Source organism: Staurois parvus, unplaced genomic scaffold (assembly GCF_062004578.1).
Source record: "Staurois parvus isolate SC_StPar_1 unplaced genomic scaffold, SC_StPar_1.0 ptg000389l, whole genome shotgun sequence".
NCBI lineage: Eukaryota > Metazoa > Chordata > Amphibia > Anura > Ranidae > Staurois > Staurois parvus.
The window spans coordinates 2,141,080-2,168,968 of record NW_028318185.1 but is presented as its reverse complement, the minus strand read 5'-3'; the positions used below and the strand labels follow the sequence as shown (position 1 = coordinate 2,168,968).

At 44.0% G+C, this 27,889-nt stretch overlaps 1 protein-coding gene across 1 annotated transcript in view; it reads left to right on the top strand.

Moving 5' to 3' along the window:
* The window catches only part of OC90 (otoconin 90), a 143,225-nt gene that overhangs the window by 107,037 nt on the left and 8,299 nt on the right, over positions 1-27,889 (top strand). The window contains exons 13-15 of the mRNA XM_089685933.1: positions 7,441-7,482; positions 12,564-12,599; positions 16,536-16,625. Of these exons, the coding sequence (XP_089542059.1) occupies positions 7,441-7,482; positions 12,564-12,599; positions 16,536-16,625 (168 nt within the window). The remainder of the gene's footprint in view (positions 1-7,440; positions 7,483-12,563; positions 12,600-16,535; positions 16,626-27,889) is intronic.

The window sequence follows — 27,889 nt, the reverse complement described above, 5'->3', positions numbered from 1 at the left end:
CCTCTGACAAAACCAAAAAATTGAAATTGCAGTGGGACTCCCCTTGTAAAGGCCAGGTGGGACATAAAAAGCAACTATACTTACCTTATTCCTTGCTCCTATAGGCTTCCTTCCAGCTGCACGACCATTCCCCTAGAGCAGTGGTGGGCAACCTTTTTTTTCAACTGAGCCAAATCTCGCCAAAACCACGATTGAAATTTATTTTGAGAGCCACATTTTTAAAACTGAAAATACATAGGATGGTACACTGTTTTTAGTTTCAATAAGTTTTTATAGTAATTCATCCCCCATAGTAATTCATCCCCCATATAGTAATTCATCCCCTCATAGTAATTTATCCCCCATATAGTAATTCATCCCCCATATAGTAATTCATCCCCCATAGTAATTCATCCCCCATATAGTAATTCATCCCCCATAGTAATTCATCCCCCATAGTAATTCATCCCCCATATAGTAATTCATCCCCCATATAGTAATTCATCCCCCATAGTAATTCATCCCCCATATAGTAATTCATCCCCCCTATAGTAATTCATCCCCCATATAGTAATTCATCCCCCATATAGTAATTCATCCCCCATATTAATTCATCCCTCATATAGTAGTAGTAAGTAAGTAGCAAGTAGTAAGCCAAGTCCCCCCTGTGTCAATTCACTTACCTTTGCTCCGCGCGTTCCTCTCGCCGTGTTCCCGCGCCGTTCCGGTCTTCAGGGCGGACTGTGAGAGGAGCCTAGCTCCTCTCACGTTCGTCACGCTGCCCCGCCTACACACATCCTGACAGCCAATCACTGGCTATCAGGATGTGAGTGGCAGCGAGACTGGCCAATCATTGCATTTGAGCGCGCTGCCCTGGCTGTTTTTTTTTTGGATCACGCTGCAGAGTCCCTGCCGCCAGAGAGGAGGGAGGGGAGCGGGCGCCCGGCACACAAGAGCCGCATTAAAGCGTGTAAAGAGTCGCATGTGGCTCGCGAGCCGCAGCTTGCCGACCACTGCCCTAGAGGATTTTTTATTGTTCTTAGAATTCAGCTTTATTTTTTTTTTAACAATGAAGTTTTTATTGAAGAAGTTTAGAATTATTACAACATAACGCAGCTTTAATATCACACTAACTATATCAAACATCATAGCCATAAGGCACATCAAAATCTGGTGGCAGAGCACTGGTTCACTAAGCTTCAGTACACCTAGAGGACTACGAATATCTTGCTAATGGTTCAGGCCTATATGTATGAACCCAGGAAGGGTGAAAGGAAAGCACACAGTACACCATTCCACCAATAAATGAAAAATTCAGGCTGCTCACCACTGTTTTCTCTAAATCCCAATAAGCTTTATTGACACCAAGCAAGTAAGCCCAATGACTAAGCCCATATTGCAGGGAAAATGCATCAGAGTCAGGCCAGTCAGGGAAGGATATCTATCAGCGAGGTTCATTCTTAGATGCAATTTGAAACTCTTTGATGTAGAACTTGAGGGCAGAGGTCAGGAGAAGATGAACCAAACACCATACAGATGGTTCCTACAGTACTCTAACTAGCAGTCCCTGGGTGGTTCTCAGCATTGAGGAGTATACTGCTTCCATTGGAGCAATGCAGCCATAAAACAGGAGGTTCTTCTGTAACTGTTCTGAATCTTTGACTCTAGCATAGGACTATTCCAAACACACACCCTCCAGACCTAGCACACAGTCTGTAGATAACCTTACCAAAGAGGAAGGCTGAAGGACCCCTCCAGAAGAGGATTAGAAACTCTTCAAACCTATGGATGACAAACTTACCAGGGGTTGGAAGGCTAAAGCTGGATGCACATGGATCAAAAGTCAGCAGGTTCAGCAGGGACAAAACAGAACCACACATCTGTCAGAGTACTCTGGAGAACACACTTAACCAGGGGCGGACTGACCATTTGAAAACTCAGGCACTGCCGAGGGCCCGGAGTCAGTAGGGGGCCCCATGAGATGCCCCTGGTACCTTTTTTATAGGCTTTTTTGAGTTTGGGCAAGGACACAGGGGCCCCATGATCCCCTATTGCCCGGGGGCCCCATGAGTTGTCAGTCCGCCCCTGCACTTAACAGAGCTGGTTGATAATACAGTACTGAAAGCCCATAAGCACCATATTCTAGAAGAGGCATTATAAAATAATAAAAGCTCCAACACAGCAAGGCTGTTGGAGAACTGGGTGCTAAGTGTACTTTTGGATTCTAACTTGTCCTTTCAGTCCCATCCTTGATGGCCTACCTCTACATAGGTCCCCTTCAGACTAATTTACCTTACAAATGCTTATTGCCTATAACCTCTTCCACTCACCCAAGAAATACAATTCATAATACTAACAACTACATATGAAGTCATCACAACTCTCCCAAGCTACATCACCATCCTCATCTCAAACTGTCATCCAAATGTCTTCTTTGCTCCTTTCAAGAACTCCTGATCTCTAGCTTCCTTCCTTCCTCTAATGCTCACCCCCAGGACTTCTCCAGATGCCCTCCCATCCTCTGGAACTCCTTCAATCTAAACAGCTATCTTCTGCTCTGTTCACCTATAGGTGATCCCTCAAAAAGTTCATCTGCTTAGGGAAGCCTATCCCAGCTCAACCAATAACCTTTTACTTTCTCCATTAACACATCCCCTCCTTGTTATTACCTTTTTTCCCCACTTGCCCCTCTATTTTAGATGGTAAGCTCTAACAAGCAGGTCTCTCCTTACCCTCTTGTATTGAAAAATGTATCTGTACTGTCTCATTTTATATTGTAAAGCACTATGAAAACTGTTGGCTCTATATAAATCCTGCATAATAATAATACTAACATCCAGGCCCGGTCTGGCCATAGGGCACACCGGGCATTTGTCCGGTGGGCCAGGTCTGCAGGGTCTGTGGCCTGTTGATGATTGGGCCACACAGCGGGAGGTAAGCATCAGCCACGGTCACTGCTCACCTCCCACTATGAGGCCATGCCTTTGCTGGCTCTCCCGCCCCGTGAATGACATTCATTTGGGCAGGGTGGGTGTGGCCACACCACCTGGTGCTCCAGATTGACATTCCTCCATTCCAATGGCCATTGACACCTCTGGCAAGAGCTGGTTGATGATAGTGTGTGAATCCCCTACGGGATGAGGTAACACAGTGAACCGTGCAAAGACTCTACTGGACAATACTACTACACACTGTCCCTAAAGGTAACATAGATGCCGTAGTATAGATAGTCCACATGAATGGCATAACTTCACATACACATGCAAGTGATATTCATGTGCTTGTGCTGGTATTGTGCCAATCCTCAAAAGCTGGGGTGCCCCCTCACCTTCCTGCCCAGGCCCCACCGGACCAATGAGCCTTATGAATCACTCAAAGACACGATCCTCCCAGTCCTGGGTAGTCTTCTTAGTAATGATAATGGTGCTCTAATACATAAGGGGGGATATGATCTCCATGTAAAATACATAAGGGGGATATGATCTCCATGTATAATACATAAGGGGGGATATGATCTCCATGTATAATACATAAGGGGGGATATGATCACCATGTATAATACATAAGGGGGGATATGATCTCCATGTATAATACATAAGGGGGGATATGATCTCCATGTATAATACATAAGGGGGGATATGATCTCCATGTATAATACATAAGGGGGGTATGATCACCATGTATAATACATAAGGGGGGATATGATCTCCATGTATAATACAAAAGGGGGGATATGATCTCCATGTATAATACATAAGGGGGATATGATCTCCATGTATAATACATAAGGGGGATATGATCTCCATGTATAATACATAAGGGGGGATATGATCTCCATGTATAATACATAAGGGGGGATATGATCTCCATGTATAATACATAAGGGGGGATATGATCTCCATGTATAAATACATCAGTGGTTCATATAGTGAACTCGGTGTAGAGTTATTCACCATGAGGTCATCACAGAGGACAAGGGGGCGCTCTTTTCGTTTGGAGGAAAAGAAATGTAATCTCCAAACAAGGAAAGGTTTCTTCACAGTAAGAGCTGTGAAAATGTGGAATAGACTCCCTCAAGAGTTGGTTCCGGCCAGCTCAGTGGATTGCTTTAAAAAAGTCCTGGATTCTTTCTTGGATACACAGAATATAACTGGATATAACATTTATAGGCAAAGTTGATCCAGGGAATTCTGATTACCTCTCGGGGGATCAGGAAGGACTTTTTTCCCCTGCAGGAGCAAATTTGATCATGCTTTGCTGGGTTTTTTGCCTTCCTCTGGATCAACTGTGGGAATAGGAATATAACTTTTTTTTTTTTTTTATTGGTTGAACTGGATGGACTTTTGTCTTTTTGCAGCCAGACTAACTATGTAACTGTGTGTGTGTACAGTGTGTGTGTAAGTGTTTGTATGTGTGTGCGCGTATGATCTGGGCTGATCTTCCTGGGGATACAGGTGTATCCCCAGGAGAGCTCAGCTATGTCTACATGTGTTTTCTATTTACATTATTTAATTACATTTGTTTTCACATTGTGTACTGTTTGATGTCAGGGCACCATACTAGGCTCACCTCTGATGTGGAAGACAACACTGTCACCAGTTCTTCCTGAGATGCTTGATCCTTCATCGGGGTATAGACATCCCCGACCACCTCCTTCATCAGGGGTATAGACATCCCCGACCACTTCCTTCATCAGGGGTAGATATATCCCCGACCACCTCCTTCATCAGGGATTTGGACATCCCCAACCATCTCCTTCATCAGGGCTATAGACATCCCCACCCCAAACACCTTCATCATCAGGGATATAGGCATCCCCGACCACCACCTTCATCGGGAGTATATACATCCATCCCCAACCACCTCCTTCATTAGGGGTATAGACATCCTTCACCACCTCCATCAGGGGCAGGGGCGGACTGACCATTTGAGCACTCGGGCACTGCCCGAGGGCCAGGGGTCAGTAGGGGGCCCCATGAGATGCCCCTGGTACCTTTCATTGGCTTTTTCGGGTGTGGGCAAGGACACAGGGGCCCCATGATCCCCTACTGCCCGGGGGCCCCATGAGTTGTCAGTCCGCCCCTGATCAGGGGTATAGATATCCATCCCCAACCACCTTTTTTATCAGAGGTATAGACATCCCCAACCACCTCCTTCATCAGGGATATAGACATCCATCCCCATCCACCTCCTTCATCAGGGCTATAGACATCCCCGACCACCTCCTTCATCAGGGGTATAGACACCTTGACCACCTCCTTCATCAGGGGTATAGACATCCCTGACCACCTTCTTTATCAGGGGTATAGACATCCCCACTCCGACCACCTCCTTCATCAGGGGTATAGAAATCCCTAACCACCTTCTTTATCAGGGGTATAGACATTCCCAACCACCTCCTTCATTCTACACCTCATTATCCTATCAGCAGAGCAGGGGGTGGGAGGAGCTGGACAGGGACACACAGGAAAGGAGGGGGGTAAGAGCATGCTCTGTTCTCTCGATCTGACAACCCCCCCTTTCCCAAACCAACTCATGAGTAGTGGACTGGAGCAGGGGCGAACTGAAAACTCATGGGGCCCCCGGGCAATAGGGGATCATGGGGCCCCTGTGTCCTTGCCCAAACTCAAAAAAGCCTATGAAAAAGGTACCAGAGGCATCTCATGGGGCCCCCTACTGACCCCGGGCCCTTGGGCAGTGCCCGAGTTTCCAAATGGTCAGTCCACCCCTGGATTGGAGTTTGTGCTGCTATCATAAATATGAGATCATCTGCCAACTACAGTGTAAGTCTGGACTTCTGAAGCTAGGTGCAAAATGAAACAAAAAACAAGAAGCGCACCAACCTTGCGCATTACCTCAGTAACAAAATTTATTAATAGAAGATAGGTACTCACAAACAGTGAATAAAATCAGGCATGTAGTCCTCAAAGGGACTTCAAAGATAAGAAGCCAGCGCGAATCCCATCATGGGGGTAGACACTCAGTATAGCTGACGCGTTTCGAAGGCTATGCCTTCTCCCTCAGAGCTCTGATTTTATTTGCTGTTTGTGAGTACCTATCTTCTATTAATAAATTCTGTTACTGAGGTAATGCGCAAGGTTGGTGCGCTTCTTGTTTTTTGTTTCACTTTGCAGTATCGATCGGGCTTCCCCAGCCCTGTTTTGGAGCTGCACAACCTTGAAATATACTGGTGGTCGCTTGCTCTGGTGTTGGTTCCATCTATTTGCCACCGGTCTGGGCCCTAGAGCGCAGGAGAAATCGCATCTGGTCTTCTGAAGCTAGGTGTCATATAAAGGGGGGCATGATTGCAAGGGGCACTGTGATAGGGGCTGTGATTGCTTGGGGCGCTGTAATGTAAAGGGGCACTGTGATGGGGGCTGTGATTGCTTGGGGCGCTGTAATGTAAAGAGGCACTGTGATAGGGGCTGTGATTGCTTGGGGCATTGTAATGTAAAGGGGCACTGTGATGGGGGCTGTGATTGCTTGGGGCACTGTGATAGGGGCTGTGATTGCTTGGGGCGCTGTAATGTAAAGGGGCACTGTGATAGGGGCTGTGATTGCTTGGGGCGCTGTAATGTAAAGGGGCACTGTGATAGGGGCTGTGATTGCTTGGGGCGCTGTAATGTAAAGGGGCACTGTGATGGGGGCTGTGATTGCTTGGGGCGCTGTAATGTAAAGGGCACTGTGATAGGGGCTGTTATTGCTTGGGGTGCTGTAATGTAAAGGGCACTGTGATAGGGGCTGTTATTGCTTGGGGCGCTGTAATGTAAAGGGGCACTGTGATAGGGGCTGTGATTGCTTGGGGCGCTGTAATGTAAAGGGGCACTGTGAAATAAAGGGGACAGCATCGTAAAGGGCACTGTAATCACCTTTCAATTACAGTGCAATGAACCGACTCCGTGAATATCTGATCACCAAATGCCCTTGATGAACGCCAGCCATTGTACAAGTCCCCCCGGTCACTGGAAAAATTGGCTGCCCAGTCTAAAATGCCCAGGCGTATTTTTGTATCCCAGCCCGGGTCTGCTTACATCCCTACATTGGTTTACATTTAGTATGCCTATTCACATCGCCCAGCATATGTTCTGTAGAGTTGATTACACAAAGCTGGATGAGCTCTATTTAACGTCTTCTGTATAAAACTCAAATCAAACACAACAAGAGCATAATTGGGCCCATACTTTCAAATCTATAACACAAAGCCGGTATCTGCTGCATGTCTGTTCAAACTGTGAACATGTCAGATAAATCTATGAAAAATTCATCTTATTCCCTGACTACTCCAGCAGAGCAGAATAAGCACCATATGGGGAGAATTGGGAATATTATTATCCAATGGACAGTATAACAATACAAAGGCTGGCAGTATGTTTTAGCAACTGTTTATTACAGAGCGGGTCTAAAAATGCACAATTCAGAGAATTATGATTCTGATCTTATGTGATTTTCTCTCCTCTGTAGGTCGAGGTGATGCCAGTGGAAGCGCCACTCCAATCCCTGAAAGTAAGTATTGTTGGCAGCTGCAATGATTAGAAAGTTTGAACTTTGACCATTTTTAATAGAGTGGAGGGAAAAATACACTCTCATCCAAAACTAAAGGCAAATTACAATTTTTTTTTCTTTTTTTTAGATCTCACACACCGCTGAGGCCTGTAGACTATCAATGGTCCCTCTGTTATGTTGATTGAGCCTCCAGGTGCTGCATGCAGGCAGCCCATGAACGTGTATGGGGATGCAGCGACTGCATGGACACAGCCACTCATGCTCATATGACAGGTGTTTGGATGCAGGAATGGCTGTACAAATACATGGGCTACCTGCACGCAGCACCTGACCGCTCAAGCAACTTTTTTTTTATTGCTCAGTGGGGGTTTTTTACAAATTTTTGTGTTGTTTTTAATTCATTGATTAATTATTCAAGAGGTTTAAAGTGATAGTAAAGTCTTTTTTTTTCCACTTAAATCTACAGGTAAGCCTATAATAAGGCGTACCTGTAGGCAGTGGCGTCCCGAGGCAGGTGTGGGGGGTGCGGTCCGCACCGGGTGACACCGACTGCACTGTGTGACACCGGACCAGCTCCACAAAAAGGTAAGTTGTAAAGCAAGCCGACGATCCCCGCAGGATGGATCGGATCCATCCTGTGGGGATCGTCGGCTTTCTTTACAACTTACCTTTTCTTGGAGCGGGTCCGGTGTCACCCCCTATAGGTTGCATGCGAACGATCCTGCGGGATGACACTGGTGTATCGGCAAGATGTGTCTCCCATGTAGATATGTCCCCCTGAAGCAACTGCGCATGTCCCGGTTTCAGGCACGATCAATCGATGATAGAACTACTGCTATCATCGATTGATCGTGCCTGAAACCGGGGCATGCGCAGTTGTCCCCGACCCGCTCCAAGAAAAGGTAACTTGTAAAGAAAGCCGATGATCCCCGCAGGATGGATCGGATCTGCAGATTGAGCATAATGGATCGGAGTTCGATCCATTATGCTCAATCCGCAGATCCGATCTATTCTGCGGGGATCGTCGGAGGGGGTGTTACCGCATCGGGTGACACCAACCCTAGGGACGCCTCTGCCTGTAGGTATTGTAAATATCTCCTAAACATGCACCATATAGGAGATATTTACTTGTAAAGGAGCACCGGCGCATGCGCTGTGAAGGAACGGTATGTCCGTGCCGTTCCTTCAGAGCTGTGTGCTGTAAAAAGTGACTCCCGTGTGGATTGGGTGAAGATGGAAGCCCTGTCAGCGGTGACAGCGCTCTGCTTGAGAGTTTCGTTTTAGTCTAGGTTCACACCTATGCAGTTTGCATTTGATCCATTTCTGCAGTGCTTTTTGCGTTTTTGCGCATGCGTTTTTGATGCATTTTTTCTTGTTGCTAGGCAGATTAAAACGCATAAATTTTTTTAAAAATGCAGCATCTCCATTGAAGTCTATAGAACCAAAAATGCAACTTTTTACATTTAAAAAAATGTCCTCGACCCTTTCCAAAAAACGCGGAGATGTGAACGCGTCCCATAGGAAATCGTGTTAAATGGACTGTAGTGCGTTTCTGCAAATGCTGTGGAAAACGCTTAGGTGTGAATCTAGACTTAAGGTAAGTTTGACATAATGTGTTAGTATGCGATGCATACTAGTACATTATGACATTGTCTTGCCGGGGGGGGGGTTTGGTTTTTTTTAATTTTTTTTTAGAGTTTCAGTTTACTACCGCTTTAAAAGATAAGTTCACCTTTGTGCACACATTTTTGCATTTATTATTTTTCCCCACAAGAGCTTGAAAAGCATATCCACGATCGGTGCATTGCGGGTGCAATATCAGGCTCCTGCAGGCACATCCTACAGCTATCTGGCCGCACCTCTGTACGAGTTTCCTGTTAGAAAGCTGGATGATGTGTGACTAGACTACGAGTGTGCTCATCAGCACCCCCATAGTTCACTGAGAACTGCAAGCAGTCTGCTGCTGTGGAAGATGGGACTTGTAGTTTCTTAATTCACAGATGGCTGTGAATGAATGACGCAGCTGTATGGGCGGAGAACCGTACAGCCACATTGATTATAAATGTGACAGAGAAGATTCCCTGCCCATTGTCATGGAGAGGGAGCACTCAGGGGCTGAAGGGGGTTTGTTGGAACATGTTACATGTTGCACCCTAAACATGGGTGTACCATGTAACATGTCCCAAAGGTGAACTCAGCCTTTAAATGTTCTCCAGTCCCAGCCACCCGCACCTCTACAAATAAACACAATCCAGGTGAAATACGTCAGAGGTCATAGCTTAGGGCAGAAAAAACAGAGAGCGCACAGGCCTAGTGCATTACCATAAAACATGTTTAATAAAAAATAATAAAGTATGTGTTGTACTCACAAATGACAATATAGTCAAGGCACATCATAAAGAACAGCTGGGTCAACACCGCGCTGAGTAACAGTCCGCAATAGGGAGTGTAGACATCCAAAAGTCTGACGCGTTTCGAGGACTTGCCTCTTCCTCAGAGCTCATAGCTTAGGGCAGAGGTCATAGCTTAGGGCAGCCACTGTGGAATTCCCACAGCATGGTTTTATTTCTGCCTTGCTCTTCATGTTATGTGAGATGAGCTCTTAGAAGCTGGCACCTGGTGATGTGAAGGACCTGAGCACTATGTACGGAGCTTGGAGTGGTGCAGTTTCCTTTTAACCTGGTGGACCAAGCCATATAAAAAGACAACCCATTCATGGTCTACTGTCCTCAGCTCCCATGTCAATGAGGCATTATCCTTTCAAAAAACTATTCAATATATTTAACCTATGCACATTTTATATTTAATTCAGCAATTGAGCACATTGTGGTGCTCTGCAGGGTAGGTCCTTAGGCATGTGTATTTTGCCTTGGAGTGCCATACTAAATGAGGAACAAAATGCTGTACATTACTGTGCTTTCAGTAACGTGGGCAAAACACTTTGCTGTAAAGTCAGCCCAAGGGTGGGCATCCACTGCAATTTACCCTAGGTTCACATCTGTGCAGGTGGTGCCGCTGCGGATCCACACAAAAATCTGTGCAGCCGCACCACCCGCACAGAGGAATGCGGATCCACAGGCGGGTGCCATTAGTTCTAATGGCACATGAAAACGCAATCGTACTGGGAAATGAGGTTCCCGTGCGGGCTGCGTTTTCCAAAGAAGTGCAGGGACTTCTTCCTTGCGTGTCACAGGAACGGGAGTCCATTCAAATGAATGGGCTCTCGTGCCCATGCAAATCACGGCCCGCACGGCCGCATAGATGTGAACCAGAGGTCAATCAGAAGAGGAGGGTTAGATGAAGGTTGCCAATGCAGTTGCTACTATACTTGCTCTACATAGTTGTTTGCAGATCTAAAGGCGATTGTACAGTCAAATTGTAACAAGTGTGGTGATCTTAATGTTCCGGGTTATTCCCAGCTGTGTGTACCAAATATAATGGTACCAAAGACTAATATGAAGTCACTCTCCTGCAAAAATCCCAGAAGGAGTTTTAATAATGCTACCCAGTACAGGGGTGTACCACCTGCTACTCCGGAAGGAGAGTGCCTTCAATTTTGTTTTTGGTGCTATAATTGTGAGCAGGTCATGGACTGCCTTGAGCCAGCACCTATTGGTTGGTAAAGCAGAATTGAAGGCTTAGAGTGGAATGGTTAGAATTGTTTGAAATACACTATGTTGCCAAACATATTGGGCCAGCCCTCCAAATCATTGGATTCAGGTGTATAAAATCAAGCCCCTAGGCATGCAGACTGCTTCTACAAACATTTGTGAAAGAATGGGTCGCTCTCAGGAGCTCAGTGACTCCAAGCATGGTCCTGTGATAGGTGGCCACCTGTGCAATAAGTCCATCTGTGACATTTCCTGGCTACTAAATATTCCACGGTCATCTGTTAGTGGCATTATAAAGCAACTGGGAACAATAGCAACTCAGCCATGAAGTGGTAGGCCACGTAAAATGACAGAGCGGGGTCAGCGCATGCTGAAGCACACAATGCATAGAAGTCGCCAACTGTCTGCAGAATCAATAGCTAAAGACCTCCAAACTTTATGCAGTCTCCAGATTAGCACAACAGTGCGTTGAGAGCTTCATGGAATGGGTTTCCATGGCCGAGCAGCTGCATCCAAGCCTTACATCACCAAGTGCAATGCAAAGCGTTGGATGCAATGGTGTAAAGTATGCCATCACTGGACTCTATGGAAACGTGTTCTCTGGAGTGACAAATCAAGCTTCTCTTTGATGGACGTGTCTGGGTTTGGCGGTTGCCAGTAGAACGGTACTTGCCTGACTGCATTGTGCCAAGTGTAAAGTTTGGTGGAGGGGAATTATGGTGTGGGGTTGTTTTTCAGAGGTTGAGATTGGCCCCTTAGTTGTAGTGAGATGAACTCTTAAGGCATCAGCATACCAAGACATTTTGGACAATTTCATGCTCCCAACTTTGTGGGAACAGTTTGGGGATGGCCCCTTCCTGTTCCAACATGACTGCACACCAGTGCACAAAGCAAGGTCCATAAATACATGGATGAGCGAGTTTGGGGTGGAGGAACTTGACTGGCCTGCACAGAGTCCTGACCTCAACCCCATAGAACACCTTTGGGATGAATTAGAGCGGAGACTGTGAGCCAGGCCTCCTCCCCCGACATCAGTGCCTGACCTCACAAATGTGCTTCTGGAAGAACATTCCCTTAGACACCCTCCTAAACCTTGTGGACGGTCTTCCCAGAAGAGCTGAAGCTGTTATAGCTGCAAAGGGCGGGGCCAACTCAATCTCGAACCCTACGGACTAAGACTAAGACATGTCATGTGCATGTAAAGGCAGGCGGCCCAATACTTTTGATAATATACTGTATATTGGTAACATCTGTTCATTTTTGGTTAACTGCTAAGTCTAGTTTTTGATTGCAAACTCTTTCTCCAATCTTCCCTTAGCTTTGTTACAGTATGCTGTATTTGAGTCAAGGAATTGCTGATCCAACCGGAGCCTTATTACATAAGTGTTCTGCTCTGTGAGAGGATTCTTTTAAGTCATAGGAAATAATATTAGCAGGTCCTAATATAACTTATCTTGTTCTCTAATCTAGGCACCGCCGCTCCACCTGCCAATATAAGCCCAACAAGTAAGTATCCTGTCCTGCTTTTTGTCTGCAAAAGTAGAGTGAGTCTATGAAAGTCCTTCATTCCTATGATTAAACTGTCACTGCATACAATGCGACCATCCACTGCCATGTAGGTACTTGTAGGCACTCACGTAATTCATTGACACTCCTTTAGCAAGAGCTTTGAGTACTTTTTTATACATAACATACCGAAGAGAATGTGATGGGAGACTTTTCCTGCTGTATCAGAGAGAGCTAAAATCTACAGTATGCATACTCTGACAGATGGACCTAGGGATTAGTTCCAGTTAGCCGGTACACCCTCCCCAGGAGACCACTTGCTGCATGAGCAGCACATGTAAAGATGGATACACAAGAAATGAGTGTCCAGGCCTGTCTGACCTGACAAACAGGCATTCTGATCAGACAAGGAGAGAGGGTCCAGGCCTGTCTGGCCCTACCGAGGGGCATTGTGACCAGGCAGGTAGACAGACACACAAGGTTTGAGTGTCCTGGGCTGTCTGGTCTTACAGACAGGCATTCTGACCAGATGGGTATACATATAGTACATTCTGTCTCCTTCGGGGAGTGTGGTTTGTTGGGTGAAGACAGAATGCATGCATGCACTTTAGTTTTCATGGGATAAAGCAATACAAAGCATTTAAGATGAAGTATGACTCTCAGCTTATTGTTCCTCATTTTTTTGTGGAAGCAGAGGCAGGCTATAGGCACTGGCACCCTAAAATACCTCGAACTACAAGCTGAGGTGGTTTGGAGTGGGTTTGCAGATTTGGGTATATATTTACTGTGACCAGGCAGATATACGGACACACAAGGAGTGAGTGCCCTGGCCTGTCTAGCCTTACAGACAGGCACTCTGACCAGGTGAGTAGATGAACACACAAGGAGCGAGTGCCCTGGCCGGTCTGGCCTTACAAACAGGTACTCCAACCAGGCAGATGTACAGACACACAAGGGGCGAGTGCCCTGGCCGGTCTGGCCTTACAAACAGGTACTCCAACCAGGCAGATGTACAGACACACAAGGGGCGAGTGCCCTGGCCGGTCTGGCCTTACAAACAGGTACTCCAACCAGGCAGATGTACGGACACACAAGGGGCGAGTGCCCTGGCCTGTCTGGCCTTACAAACAGGTATTCCAACCAGGCAGATGTACGGACACACAAGGGGCGAGTGCCCTGGCCTGTCTGGCCTTACAAACAGGTATTCCAACCAGGCAGATGTACGGACACACAAGGAGTGATGGTAGCATGTTTATTAAAGTATATGTAAGCCCTCTACTTGTTTAACAACCCATTCAGTTTAAAATAGAAATGATAGGCAAAACATTTATATAAAAATATAAAAAAATGAAAAAATGTTATAAATACCTCTTTTTGCCTTGCCTGTCTGGCCGTGTGCCCTGGCCTGTCTGGCCTTACAGACCAGATGGATGATTAAGAGAAAATACAGTCTTGATGAAGCAAGGTGAGGGTCTAAGGAGACCAAATTCAAATAGCCAGAGGGCTGAATATACTTTGCATCCGTGTGATGCTGAAAACACCCCTGTTATGGTAGCATGTTTATTAAAGTATATGTAAGCCCTCACCTTGTTTAACAACCCATTCAGTTTAAAATAGAAATGAAAGGCAAAACATTTGTATAAAAATATAAAAGAAATTTATAAATACCTCTTTTTGCGTTTTTTTTTTTAAAGTGATCACTTACCATGCCTTCTGTTCTCAGCTGCATAAGGAGCTCAGAGAGCTGGAGGAGGATTAACAGTAGCACAAGCATCTTCCCAGTGAATGGTTGTGTGTGTGTGTATGAGGGGAGGGGGGGGTGTCAGCAGAAGTCTGATCATTGGAGGAGAGCAGACTGAGTTCTGAGGACAGCTAGAGAATTGCCCATGCTGTGCTCTTATGCTTAGTGTGGTCAGTTTATAATAGGAAAGCAGAGGGACTGGCAGGAACACCAGGGATTCCACACAAATGAAGCAATTCATAGAGAAGGGGAGATTTTTTCCATACAAGCACATGGTACAGCAGGCACATATCAGGATTATGAATTGTTGGGTTTACATATTCTTTAAGTATTTTTATGGATAAATAAAAAAGGGGCAGAGCCCCAAAACAGACTTTGCAGGTTAGACTCTGTCAAAATTCTCTATTGATTTATTTCAGGTACTTATATAGCGCCATCAATTTACGCAGCACTTTACATATATATTGTACATTCACATCAGTCCCTAACCCTCAAGGGGTGTACAATCTAAGGTCGTTAACTCACATTCAAACATACACATACTAGGGACAATTTAGACAGGAGCCAATTCACCTACCAGAATGTCTTTGGAGTGTGGGAGGAAACCCACGCAGGCACAGGGAGAACATGCAAACTCCAGGCAGGCGGTGCCGTGGTTGGGATTCGAACCGACGACGCTGGTACTGCCAGGTGGAAGTGCTAACCATTTAGCCACTGTGCTGCCTCTTTGAAGTTATATCACACAATAGCTAAAACCTTTTTTGCTTTAGTTTTGGAATGGGTAGAGAAGGGTTGGAAGAACTGTCAGGTTTTTATTGCCGCTTGTGTGCCTCTGCAGCTTTAAAGTGAACCTATTATACTGCACTGCAAGCTTAAAACTGAAATCATTTGAAACCTAAAATCAAACATCAAAGTTGATCTCCACCTCCCTAAGCTTGCCCACCCCAGTTCTAGAGAACTCTATCTGTGTAATAATAGAAAGAATTCATGTCACAGTGTATCACATGAGGATTTTCAACATAAGAGATACTCATATCTTCTGTCCAGCTTCTCTCTGCTTGCCGCTGCTCCCCCAGACACTATTACTGGTAATTACTGGCTGTCAAAATGACAGCTGGGAATTGTTTTGTATTGCATAGCAGGAGCTGCTGTCAAAAGGCAGATAGTCTGAAAGTATGACTGAGCAAATACAATGTAATAATATATTGTTCCATTGTACTTACTATTTCTTTCATTTGTAGATCAAAGGTGTTACTTTTTATCAGCATATGACATCATTTTTTTGTAAATAAAATGTATTCCTATTTAACCCCTTATTAATCCATAAAGTATAGCTAAAGGCAAAACTTTTTTTTTTCTAGTTTTGGACAGAGTGAAGATGGATTAGAACACATATTAGGTTTTTTATTTCTGTCTGTGTCCCCATTAGGGAGATTTACCCTCTCTGTCCAGTTTACTATTGTCAATAAAAGTGTAAGCAAAATAAAACCCCAAATTTTGGGTTGTACCCAGAAAAGTAGTAGAGGGGAAATCTTCCACAGTTCTGGTGACCTAGGGAGCCCCAATGGATTCCCCTAATTGGCATGGAGTTCCTCTCACTTTCTTACGTTTTGCCAATGTGACAGGAAGTGAATGGAAATCTCCCCAATGGGACACAGATGGTGGAAAAAAAACTGGTGGGGGTTATAACTCTCCCTTACTCTAATCAGTGGAGCTCCACCCAACAGGGGAAGTTCTGCTTTAAGCCTTAGTCCCTCGCTCCACATTAAGGATTGGCACCTTTGGGGAGCGGGTACCCAATTTTGACAGGTAACCACTTCCACTTCGCTGCAATCGCCGAGGTGATCGGAAGCGGAAGTTGCCCTCTCCCCTTCCTCCCTGTAGTCTTCTGGGACACGTGCAGGTCCCAGAAGACTAAGGGGCCATTCACAAAACGCAGTCCTTCTCACGAATGCGCAGTGGGCACCCGGCTTTGAAGCCGCAAGCTGTCACAGCCGGGTGCCCACACTGAAGATGCCGGCACCAGGGAGAGAAGACGGCTGGTGAAACCAGCCGTGGTGAGGACAGTGCTGGACCGAGGGACAGGTAAGTGGCTGTATCTTAAAAGTCAGTTTTTGTTATATTGTTTGTTATATATATATTAGGTTTAAATATATTTGAATAAATGATTCCTAATGTGAACTTTCATTGCACAGAGTCAGGCTTCAAGATAGCAGAGGAGAGCACTTTGAATTCAGACGTATCTGTGGGAACAGAAAACGAAGTTGGCGAGTCCATAGAACAAGGTGGGTCAATCCTAAAAAAAATTGAATCCTAAAAAAAATTTAGAGAATGCACAGTGTTTTAGATGCTATCAGGGGCGGACTGACCATTCGGGCACTCAACCACTGCCCGAAGGCCCAGGGTCAGTAGGGGGCACCATGAGATGCCCCTAGTACCTTACATAGGCTTTTTTGGGTGTGGTTTTAGTGTGGGTGAGGACACAGGCCCCATGATCCCCTATTGCCCCATGAGTTGTCAGTCCACCCCTGGATGCTATACATGCCCTATCTTCATTCTTCCTCTCCAAAATGTACGTTTACCGGGCTAATCTTACATTCTCCTCTGAAAAAGGTCCACTTAGAGAGCTCAGTAGCTCAGATTCAGAATATACACACATTTGGATGAGGTAGTGGCGAGAGAAACCACGCCACCCACCCCACACACACCTACACCTCTACTCTGTACAGAGTCTTTCAGTTAGAGAGAACGCATCTGAAAGCAAACTGCTCCTGCAAGATACTTTCTGTAGAAACCCCATAATCAGCTGTGAAGTCATTGCCATGAGCGCACTCTGCATAAAATGTTTATTTGTAAAAATACAAATATTAAAAAAAAGCACAAAAAATGTTGTCTATTTGAAAATGAGGTTAGAATTAGGGTTCCTCTGTTTCTTTAATATTTATTGTCATGTTCTCAGCTAACAAGATGACATTTTTTGGCATAAGAACAGCTCCAAAGTAGCTGAAAGGGGCTTTTAACCCATAGTAGACAAGTATGCAGCGCTGTAAATAGAAAGTGACTGGTGCTTAAGGACGCAGATTATGACTGCGTAGACAAGGGTACACAAAAGTATAAGATGCAGATTGTGACTGCATAGACAAAAGTGCAAGATGCAAAGAAAGCGCAAAAAATGGTAAATAATATTAGAACAAACTGATAAATCTCATCTGCTGAATAACGAGTACAAATGTGCATGGATGTGTTAGAATATATGATACATAACAATAATTATATCCAGCATAAAAATTAGTCCAACACTATAATAATATAGTTTAAATCACACGTGAATCAATGAAATAAGCAAATAAATGGTGAATAACAGAGTTCATTATAAAATGATGCTCAGATATATGGTGATAATCATACAGAAGTACAGTCCAATGAAGATGGTGACTTAAACTTCTGTGTCCGTGTCTTCTCGTGATGAAATTGAGATATGCTTGCACTGACCAGAAGCACAAGTTAATTGCGCATGTAATAATATCCAAGAGGAACACTGATGGTCATCAGGGATCTGGTCAGCGGCAGGGGGCTCCACTGGTGTATACACACAGAATAGGCACTCAAAACCTCTCCACCGAACCCTCACAGCATATCCGGACTGCTCCTTCCATGCGTTTCCATCATGCAAAACGACTGCCAAATGGGTACTAGGTTGAAGCTCCTCAGGCTTCTCTCCTCTTCCTCCCTGGGCCACAACCATCAACCCATTTTAACCCATGGGTGCCATTTAAAGGAGAAGTATAGCCAAATCTATTTTAGCTATACTTCTTCTGGGGATCACAGGAGTGCAGTTGGATCTGCACTCCTATGACCCATTTTCAGCCGACAGCAGGCTAAAGTCCGCTGTCAGGTGACATCACTCAGCCGGTCCAAGCTCTGAAAAGATCACAACTATACTGTATGGTCGGATCGACCCAAAAGCCTGCACCAGCACCTGGCTCAGCCTCTCAGAGATCCGCCAAGAGCCTGAGCCAGCCTCACCCTACCCCAGACCCCCTCCACAGAGGGGCAGAGCTAAGAGCCGGAGACTGACAGTCACGACTCAGAGCAGAGGAGAGAAATGAGCATTCAGCAGTGTTTGATTGCTCAGGCCTCACTGTAGAGCTGGCGGGGGGAGAGATCCACCTAGGTTAGAATACAGTTTTGTGAAAAAGTATTTGCCCCCTTCCTGTTATACTAATTATTTGCATATTTGTCATACGTAAATGATTCAGATCATCAAACAAATTTTAATATTACACAAAGATAACCAAAGTAAATACAAAACACAGTTTATAAATGATGCTTTCATTTATGAAGGGAAAAAAAGGCTGTTCAAACCTGTCTGGCCCTATGTGAAAGACAAAGTAATTGCCCCCCCCCCCCCTTCCCTTGCCAAACCCAGACCTGATATTACTGCCAGACCTGTTGAATCAAGAAATGCTTAAATAGAAGCTATCTGACTAAGTGAAGAATGCTAAAAGCTATCAAAAATCAACACATCATTCCGCAATCTAAAGAAATTCAAAAACAAAGGAGTTGACATGTATCAGTCTGGAAAGGGTTACAAAACCATTTCTAAGGCTTTGAGACTCCAATTAACCAATGTTGAGAGCCATTATCCACAAATGGAGAAAACTTGGAACAGCGATTCTTTCCAGAAGTGGTCGCCTACCAAAAACTTCTCCAACAGCACAACAACAACTCATCCAGGAGGTCATAAAAAACACAGAACATGTAAAGAGCGGCAGGCCTCACTTCCCTCAGTTAAGGTCAGTGTTCAAGATTCAACAATAAGAAAGAGACTGGGCACAAATGGCTTCCATGCGAGAGTTCCAAGGCAAAAGCCACTGCTGACCACAAAGAATACAAAGACTTGTCTCACATTTGCCAAACAAAATCTTAATTATCCCCAAGACTTTTGGGCAAATATTCTGTGGACTGATGAGGCAAAAGTTGAACTTTTTGGAAGGTGTAAAACTAACACAGCATTTCATAAAAAGAACAGCATACCAACAGTCAGACATGGTGGTGATAGCGTGATGGCCTGGGGCTGCTTTGCAGCTTCAGGACCTGGACTGCTTTCCATAACTGATGGAACCATGAATTCTGTGCTCTACCAGAAAATCCTAAATTTCCGGCCACCAGTTCCTGACCTCAGCCTCAAGCACACTTGGGTTATGCAGCAGGACAATGATTCAAAACACACCAGCAAGTCCACCTCTGGATGGCTACAAAAACCAATACGAAGGTTTTGGAGTGGCCTAGTCAAAGTCCGGACTTTGACTCCGATTGAAATGCTGTGGCATGACCTTAAACAGGCTGTTCATGCTCGAAATCCCTCCAATATGGCTGAATTAAAACAATTCTGCAAAGAAGAGTGGGCCAAAATTCCTCCACAGCGATGTGAAAGACTCATTGCCGGTTATCGCAAACATTTGATTGCAGTTGTTGCCACCAAGGGTTGCACAACGAAATAATAGGTTTAGGAGACAATTACCTTTTCACATAGGGCCAGGTAGATTTGGACAGCTTTTTTCCCTTAATAAATTAAACCATCATTTAAAAACTGCATTTTGTTTTTACTCGGGTTATCTTTGTGTAATATAAAATTAATCAATGAATTAATGAATCATTTAAGTGTGAGATATATGCAAAAAAAAATCAGGAAGGGGGAAAATATTTTTTCACAGCACTGTATATGTTCATTTTTTTAAAGTCTATACTTTTTTAAATTCCATTGCACCCTTAGAAAACACCTTATTTTTTCTTTCCCGATTGACTTTACTGCATTGTGCTACAAGTGGGGAATTCAGCCCAATAATCATTAACCTCCCTGGTGGTATTCCCGAGTGTAGCTCGGGGTAAAGTTTCAGCACCACAAGCGGTAACCCCGAGCTACACTCCAGAATACACTGCAGCGTTGCTCCGGGATCCCTTCTGTACTTACCTTGCCCTTCGCTCCCGCGATGTCCCTCCTGCAGCGTCCCCGGCCACCTCCTCCGGCCGATGCCGGCATCCGTCTTCCAGGTTCCGTTCCCTGCGACGTCGGGACATATGGGGGACAGAACTGGCGGGAAATTCAAAAATGTCAAAAAGTGATTCACTAAATACACTAACATCTCATAGTATAACATTCCTGTATCAAACCATTTCACATACATTTTGTCCCGAGTGCTTTGTCCTGCGCCCTGCCTGCATTTTTACTGTTCTTTCTGCCTGGAAACTGAGAAACGTCCATGGCGTCCAAAAAGCGTCCTTTTAGGTCAAAAACGGTTTTAGACCGGCTAGAGAACAGCGATAGTAAATCAGAACCACTTGCAGAATTGAGTGATAATGATTCCTGGGGGAAATTCCTCATCAGACACTGAAAACGATTCTGCGACTTTGCTCAGTGATGTGCGAACTTGGCGCTCTATTTCAAATTTCAGTGTTTTTGGTTTGATTATATTATTGAATTAAATTTATTATTATTATATGTTATGATTATTTATTAAATTATAATTTATGATTTCGTGTTTCAAATTTTAACATACCCGGGATGTTTACTAGACTCTTGTTTGGACAGATTTCAGTGAGTTATTCCTAAAAATTACAGGCAGACAATAAAAAAACTACATATTTCCATGCAAAAAAAGTACCGCTTTGAGCACAGAAATACTGACATAATCAGACCGCTAGGGAGGTTATTACATTTTCAAATGTACTTTTTAAATACAAGCAGTGTAGGTGCCTGGATTTGTTTTGGTCTCAGCCTTCTGCAGTATCTGTACAGCTGAGCTTAAAGCTGAGGAGAAAGAATCAGCACAAGGAGCCAATCAGTTGTACTGCAGTACAAGAAGCATGCTGATAGGAAAGAGCAGAATGACAGAAGGACGAGCTCATCTGTCTGCTACTTCTCCTATCGCTGTCAATTCATAGACTGGGTAAAGACCTGTAAGTGAAAGTGAACCTGCAGCAAAGTAAAACCAGTTCCCTTCTAGAAAGGGCTGCGTTGTGTGGCAGAACTGTGTAAATTACAGGACTGAATGGACATATACAGTGGGAATAGAAAGTTTGGGCACCCCAGCTAAAAATTAATGTGCATAAAGAAGCCAAGGAAAGATGGAAAAATCTCCAAAAGGCATCAAATTACAGATTAGACATTCTTAGAATATGTCAACAAAAGTTAGATTTTATTTCCATCATTTACAATTTCAAAATAACAGAAAACAAAAACATGGCGTCTGCAAAAGTTTGGGCACCCTGCAGAGTTAATACCTTCTACTGCCCCCTTTGGCAAGTATCACAGCTTGTAAACACTTTTTGTAGCCAGCCAAGAGTCTTTCAATTCTTGTTTGAGGTATCTTTGCCCATTCTTCCTTACAAAAGTCTTCCAGTTCTTTGAGATTTCTGGGCTGTCTGTCACGCACTGCTCTTTTAAGGTCTATCCATAGATTTTCAATTATGTTGAGGTCAGGAGATTGTGAAGGCCATGGCAAAACCTTCAGTTTACGCCTCTTGATGTAATCCCCCATGGATTTCGAGGTGTGTTTATGATCATTATCCATTTGTAGAAGCCATCCTCTCTTTAACTTCAGCTTTTTCACAGATGGCATCAAGTTACCATCCAAAATTTGCTGAAATTTTATTGAATCCATTTTTCCTTCTACTCGTGAGATGTTCCCTGTGCCACTGGCTGCAACACAACCCCAAAGCATGATTGATCCAACCCCATGCTTAACAGTTGGACAGAGCTTCTTTTCATTAAATTCTGTGCCCCTTCTTCTCTAAACGTACCTTTGCTCATTCCGGCCAAAAAGTTCAATTTTAACCTCATCGGTCCACAGAACTTGTTTCCAAAATGCATCAGGCTTGTCTATATGTTCATTTGCAAAGTTCAAACGATGATTTTTGTGGTGAGGACGTAGAAGAGGTTTTCTTCTGATGACTCTTCCATGAAGACCATATTTGTACAAGTATCTCTTTATAGTGGAATAGTGTACCACAACTCCAGTGTCTGCCAGATCTTTCGGGAGGGATCGTGCAGTCAAACGTGGGTTTTGAATTGTTTTTCTCACAATTCTGCGAGCTGTTCTGTCTGATATTTTTCTTGGTTTCCAGATCTTGCTTTAACTTCCACTGTTCCTGATGACTGCCATTTCTTAATTACATTCCGAACAGAGGATATTGACATCTGAAAACACTTTGCTATCTTCTTATAGCCTTCTCCAGCTTTGTGAGCGTCAACTATTTTCAGTTTCAGTTTTCTAGACAACTGCTTAGAAGAACCCATGGTGCTGATTGTTGGGGCAAGGTCAGATGAGTCTGGGCATTTAAAACCTTTGAGATTGACATCACCTGGTCTTCCCGGACGATGTATGAGAACAATCCATGACACTGGCAGGTCTCAGCTTGGCAAAGGGGGCAGTGCATGCTATAAATTCTGCAGGGTGCCCAAACTTTTGCAGACGCCATTTTTTTGTTTTCTGTTATTTTGAAAGTGTAAATAATGGAAATAAAATCTAACTTTTGTTGACATATTATAAGAATGTCTAATCTGTAATTTGATGCCTTTTGGAGATTTTTCCATCTTTCCTTGGCTTCTTTATGCACATTAATACAAATTTTTAGCTGGGGTGCCCAAACTTTCGATCCCCACTGTACAAATCCAAAGGCAGGTAGTATGGCTCTCTTATGTGTATTTCATCTGCGTATTCTTCTTTCAGCAATGAGCAATTTCACTCTTCCCTAACAAAAATGTTATACTTCCGAAGACTGAATAAGGTTCGTCCAGTTGCTTTTTTTAAACATTTCGATAAAAAAGGCCTGGCATGGTTTATTCAAACAAATGTTCACATATTTAATAGTATCTGTGGGAAAGAGAGAGTTCTGTAAGTCCCATAAGATTTGGTGCCAAGCAAGCAGCTGTACCATCTCAGTGCCTCGGGGGACGCCCAGATGTGCCCATCGCCCCATTCCATGACTCCAATGCCCTGCTGACATGACCGTCCACTGAGAAATCTCCAGAATCTAAATATAGCCGGAAACAGACCATTTCCAAGCAAGGTGAGTGAAGGAGACACTACGGGATCAAAGTGACTCCTGTCATTGACAGGCCAAGAGCCGGAGGGAGTCCGTGTGCCTTGTGAATGTCATTAATTAGGAGAGATCTCACAGGCCGGCAATGTTCTGTAATGCATGGAATTTTATATAGGAATGACGGCACAAGGGTGGATACAGGAATCAAATGAATGATCTGGCAATATATTTGTCGGTCTCTGTCTTACACATTCTTTCATTACATCCGGCAAAAAAAAAAAAAAAGAATAGTGTATTTTCAATGAGCATGTATTTGGATTCTTTTTGTTGGAAAAATATTCTCATTATTTTAAAAAGGAGGTTATTAAGAAGCAAGACCATACAGTTAAATACCAATCATATGTTTTATTGGTGGTTGTTCATAAAGCCTTTTCATTTGCTATTTTTTTTTTTTTAAATTACTGCTAAGTCCAAAGGAGACTTGAAAGGGCGAGAAAAATCCCGGCTGCCTATTTTACTATGTTATTTTATTACTATTTTTCAATTTACTTCCAAATACTAAACCTGCCCTATGGGCTTCTACAAAATTCCTGCAAATAGAATGTGAAGAAATGTCAGAGAAGGAGAAATGTGTCTCTAAAAGCACCTACCACCCTTTTCACCCCCGGTTTACATCTATGCTGCCGTGCGGGCCGCGTTTTGCGCAGGCACGAGAGCCCATTCATTTGAATGGACTCCTGTGCCCTTGACACGCAGGGAAGAAGTCCCTGTACTTCTTTGGAAAACGCAGCCGAGGTTCCCAGTACGGTTGCGTTTTCCAGTGCGGGCGGTGTGCCATTAGAACTAATGGCACCCACCCGTGGGTCCGCATTTGTCTGTGCGGGTGGTGCGGCTGCACGAATTTTCGTGTGGATCCGCAGCGGCACCACCCGCCCAGATGTGAACCTAGGGTCACTTATTGTAGGACACAGTGGGCTTGATTACTAAAACTGGAGATGCAAAATCTGGTGCAGCTCCGCATGGAAAACCAATCAGCTTCAAGGTTTCAATGTCAAAGCTTACCTCTTGCTGTCCGCCTGCTGTTTATAAACGGCAGGGCGGTGGCACTCCAGGGGCAGGTTGCCGTTCATAAATGGCACCCGCCTTTTCTAGCTGTGCGCGCTCCTTGGGAGCGCGCAGCACCGCGATCCGGTGCCGCTGTGTCCTCCGGACACAGTGAAACATCGATCGTCGGACGGGACCTCTGTACGAGGTCCCGATCATGTGATAACTGATAGGCCAATCAGTAATCATATGCAAAGTAGTAAGCAAGATGTCACTTGTGACATCATTGCTTACTACGTGTGAAATCTGTGAATGATGACAGAGGTCACATGGTACAAGGCTATTCACAACAGCCTTGTACCATGTGACAAGGTGTGACCAATCACAGCTCACTCAGTATTTCTCAATGGCTGCAAGAATGCAGACAGAGAGAAAGAGAAATGATTGCTTTTACATCCTATATGGGTGTAAAAGCAATCACTGTAAAAAAAAAAAAAAAAAAAAATCTTCATCACCCCCACAAGTAGTGGTGACACTGTACTGCTAGGGTGACAGTATGTAAAAAAAACAAAAAAACCCCCATAAATAATAATATAAAAAAATAAAATATAAATGTAAAACAAATGTTTAAAAATTATAATTTTTGGTTATAAACTAATTTGGCTTATTTTTTTTTTTACTAAAAAAATAACGGAATAAATTTTGGTCAAGATTTATGATGAAAGATTATTTATTTGCAAAATTTTATAAGAAAAACACTTTTTTTTAAAATTTTTGGACATTTTCATTTACATAGCAAAAAAAATAAAAATCCCAGCGGTGAATAAATACCACCAAAATAAAGCTTTATCTGTCTCAAAAAAATGGTAAAAAATTCATATGCGTACAGTGTTGCATGACCGTGCAATTGTCATTCAAAGTGTGATAGCGCTGAAAGCTGAAAATTGCCCTGGTCAGGAAGGGGGTAAAAGTGCCCAGACAGGAAGTGGTTAAAGCAGAATTCCAAAAATGTCCCTCTCTAGATGTACAAAGCTGGCAGAGACATCCCCAAAAAGACTTGCAGCTGGAATTGCAGCCACAGGTGGTTCTACAAAGTATTGACTCCGGGGGGCTGAATACAAATGCCGCCACACTTTTCACAGGTTTATTTGTAAAAAATTCTGAACACCATTTACCATTTTTCTTCCAATACCAGGGGTATGAATACTTTTTCAAGGCACTGTATATCCACTTTTGCAGCCAAATTAGGAAAACATCTACTTTGTTTGTTACATGTTCCCATTCACACAGCATTACCTAAGACAAATGTTTAAAAATGTATTTTCAGCAATTTTGGTGGTCTTTTTTGATAACTCCAGCATTGAAAAATCGTACATAGTTCCTTCTGCTTAAGATGGGGCTGGGGAGCTGTTTGCCATAAGTAACCCCTTGCCTACCGGGCCCTTTCACCTCGTTCCTGCCCAGGTCAATTTTCAGCTTTCAGTGCTGTCACATTTTGAATGACAATTTTGCGGTCATGCAACAACTGTACCCAAACTACATTTTTATAATTTTTTTTCTGGGACTGATAGAGCTTTCTTTTGGTGGTATTTAATCACCACTGGGTTTTTTATTTTTTGCTAAACAAACAAAAAAATACCAAAAAAAAAGTTTTTCTTTGTTTCTGTTATAAAATTTTGCAAACGTGTAATTTTTCGCCTTCATTGATGTGCACAGATGAGGCTGCACTGATGGGTATCAGCAAGGAGGCACTGACGGGCATTGACTGTCAGCACTGATGGACACTAACTGGCAGCACTGATAGACACTGTTGGGGCTGCACTGATAATCAGTGCCCTGATTATCAGTGTAAATGCCCCCTTTCACAGTTGCTGGTTACCAGCTCTCCTCTCCTCACACTGTGACAGCATGAGGAAAGTGCTGCCGATAACCGTCAAGTGTGTTTACAACGTGATCAGCTGTGATTGGACACAGCTGATCACATGGTAAAGGGCCACTGTGATTGGACACAGCTGATCACATGGTAAAGGGCCACTGTGATTGGCCCTTTACCATAATCTGTGATCAGCTGTGTCCGACAGACACAGAGACGCCCTCCCAAACTGGAAAACGGAGCTGTAGCCATCATTTGGCTATAGTGTGGTCAGCAAGTGGTTAAAGTGGTTGTAGAGGCTGAAGTTTTTTTTACTGTAATGCATTTAATGCATTAAGGTAAAAAACTCTGTGTAAGTAACAAGCCCCTCCCCCCCAATATTCACCTGAGCCAGCAAAGAGTACGAGAACAGAGGTTCCCTTGGCTCTTTCTCTTCTAATTAGCTAGGACACAGCAGTGGGAGCCATTGGCTCCTACAGCTGACAATCACAGCTAGTGAGGAGGGAGTGGGGGGCAGGACCGAGCCACGCTGTATGTATCTTGTGTACACACAGAGACCAGCTTGGGAGCGAGCACAGGTGAGTGCCCCCAAAGCAAGTGGCTTGCTATGTGGGCACTCAGCGGGAGGGAGGAGGCAGGGGCACCGGCGGGGGACCTGAGAAGAGGAGGATCAGAGCTGCCTTTACAATCACTTTAAGCCTTTTAGTACTGTGCTGGCAGATCCCTTTATCAATTGTAAACTGGATCTGAGCACTGTCTGTCCTAAGGAAGGATTACAGATTTACAAACTGGGCTTCTTCCTTGTATGTTAATGAGAGGGCGTTCAGCCTGTCCTAAGCCTTTCTATTGAGACAGACTCACCTTGAACTCGTTCAGAAATGCTTGCAGTCTGCCATGACACCTTCTCTTAAAGAGTACATCCAGCTGATTCCCACCTAGGCTTAAATTTACCCCTCCCCCCCATTTTATTCCTCAATTTATCTATCCTGTGAAAGGAAGATATATATACTTACCTATTCTGAGAGTGATCTGGTCCGGTCCCATTATCAGCTATCAGCGGTAAGTTCAGTGTTAAGGAGGGACAGACAACAATGGATGCCCCATAGTAAGCCTATGGGTGACATCAGCATCCAGGCTCTGTGGCCCTTGTCTGTGATCTCTACTATTTGCTGAAGCCGGGCACTGGAGAGATCATGAAAACAGGCCGGATCTCTCAGAATAGGTAAGTATATACATATTCATTTCACAGGGTAGATAGAATAGGGTTTAGAAGGGGGATGGGAGCAGGTTTAAGTTTAGCTATTAATAGGTTGGACTTCCAGTAAGGCATATTAACCACTTCCCGTCCGGGCCATGTACATAAACGGCCAGACAGGAGCAGTGCAGGAGCGGGTGGCAGTATGTTAAAAGAAAAAAAAAAAAACCTAAATAATAATATAAAAAAATAAAATAAAAATGGAAAAAAAAAATTTAAAAATAATTTTTGGCTACAAACTAATTTGGGTTATTTTTTTTTTTTGCTAAAAAGATAACTGAATACATTTTGGCCAAGATTTATGATGAAATATTATTTATTTGCAAAATATT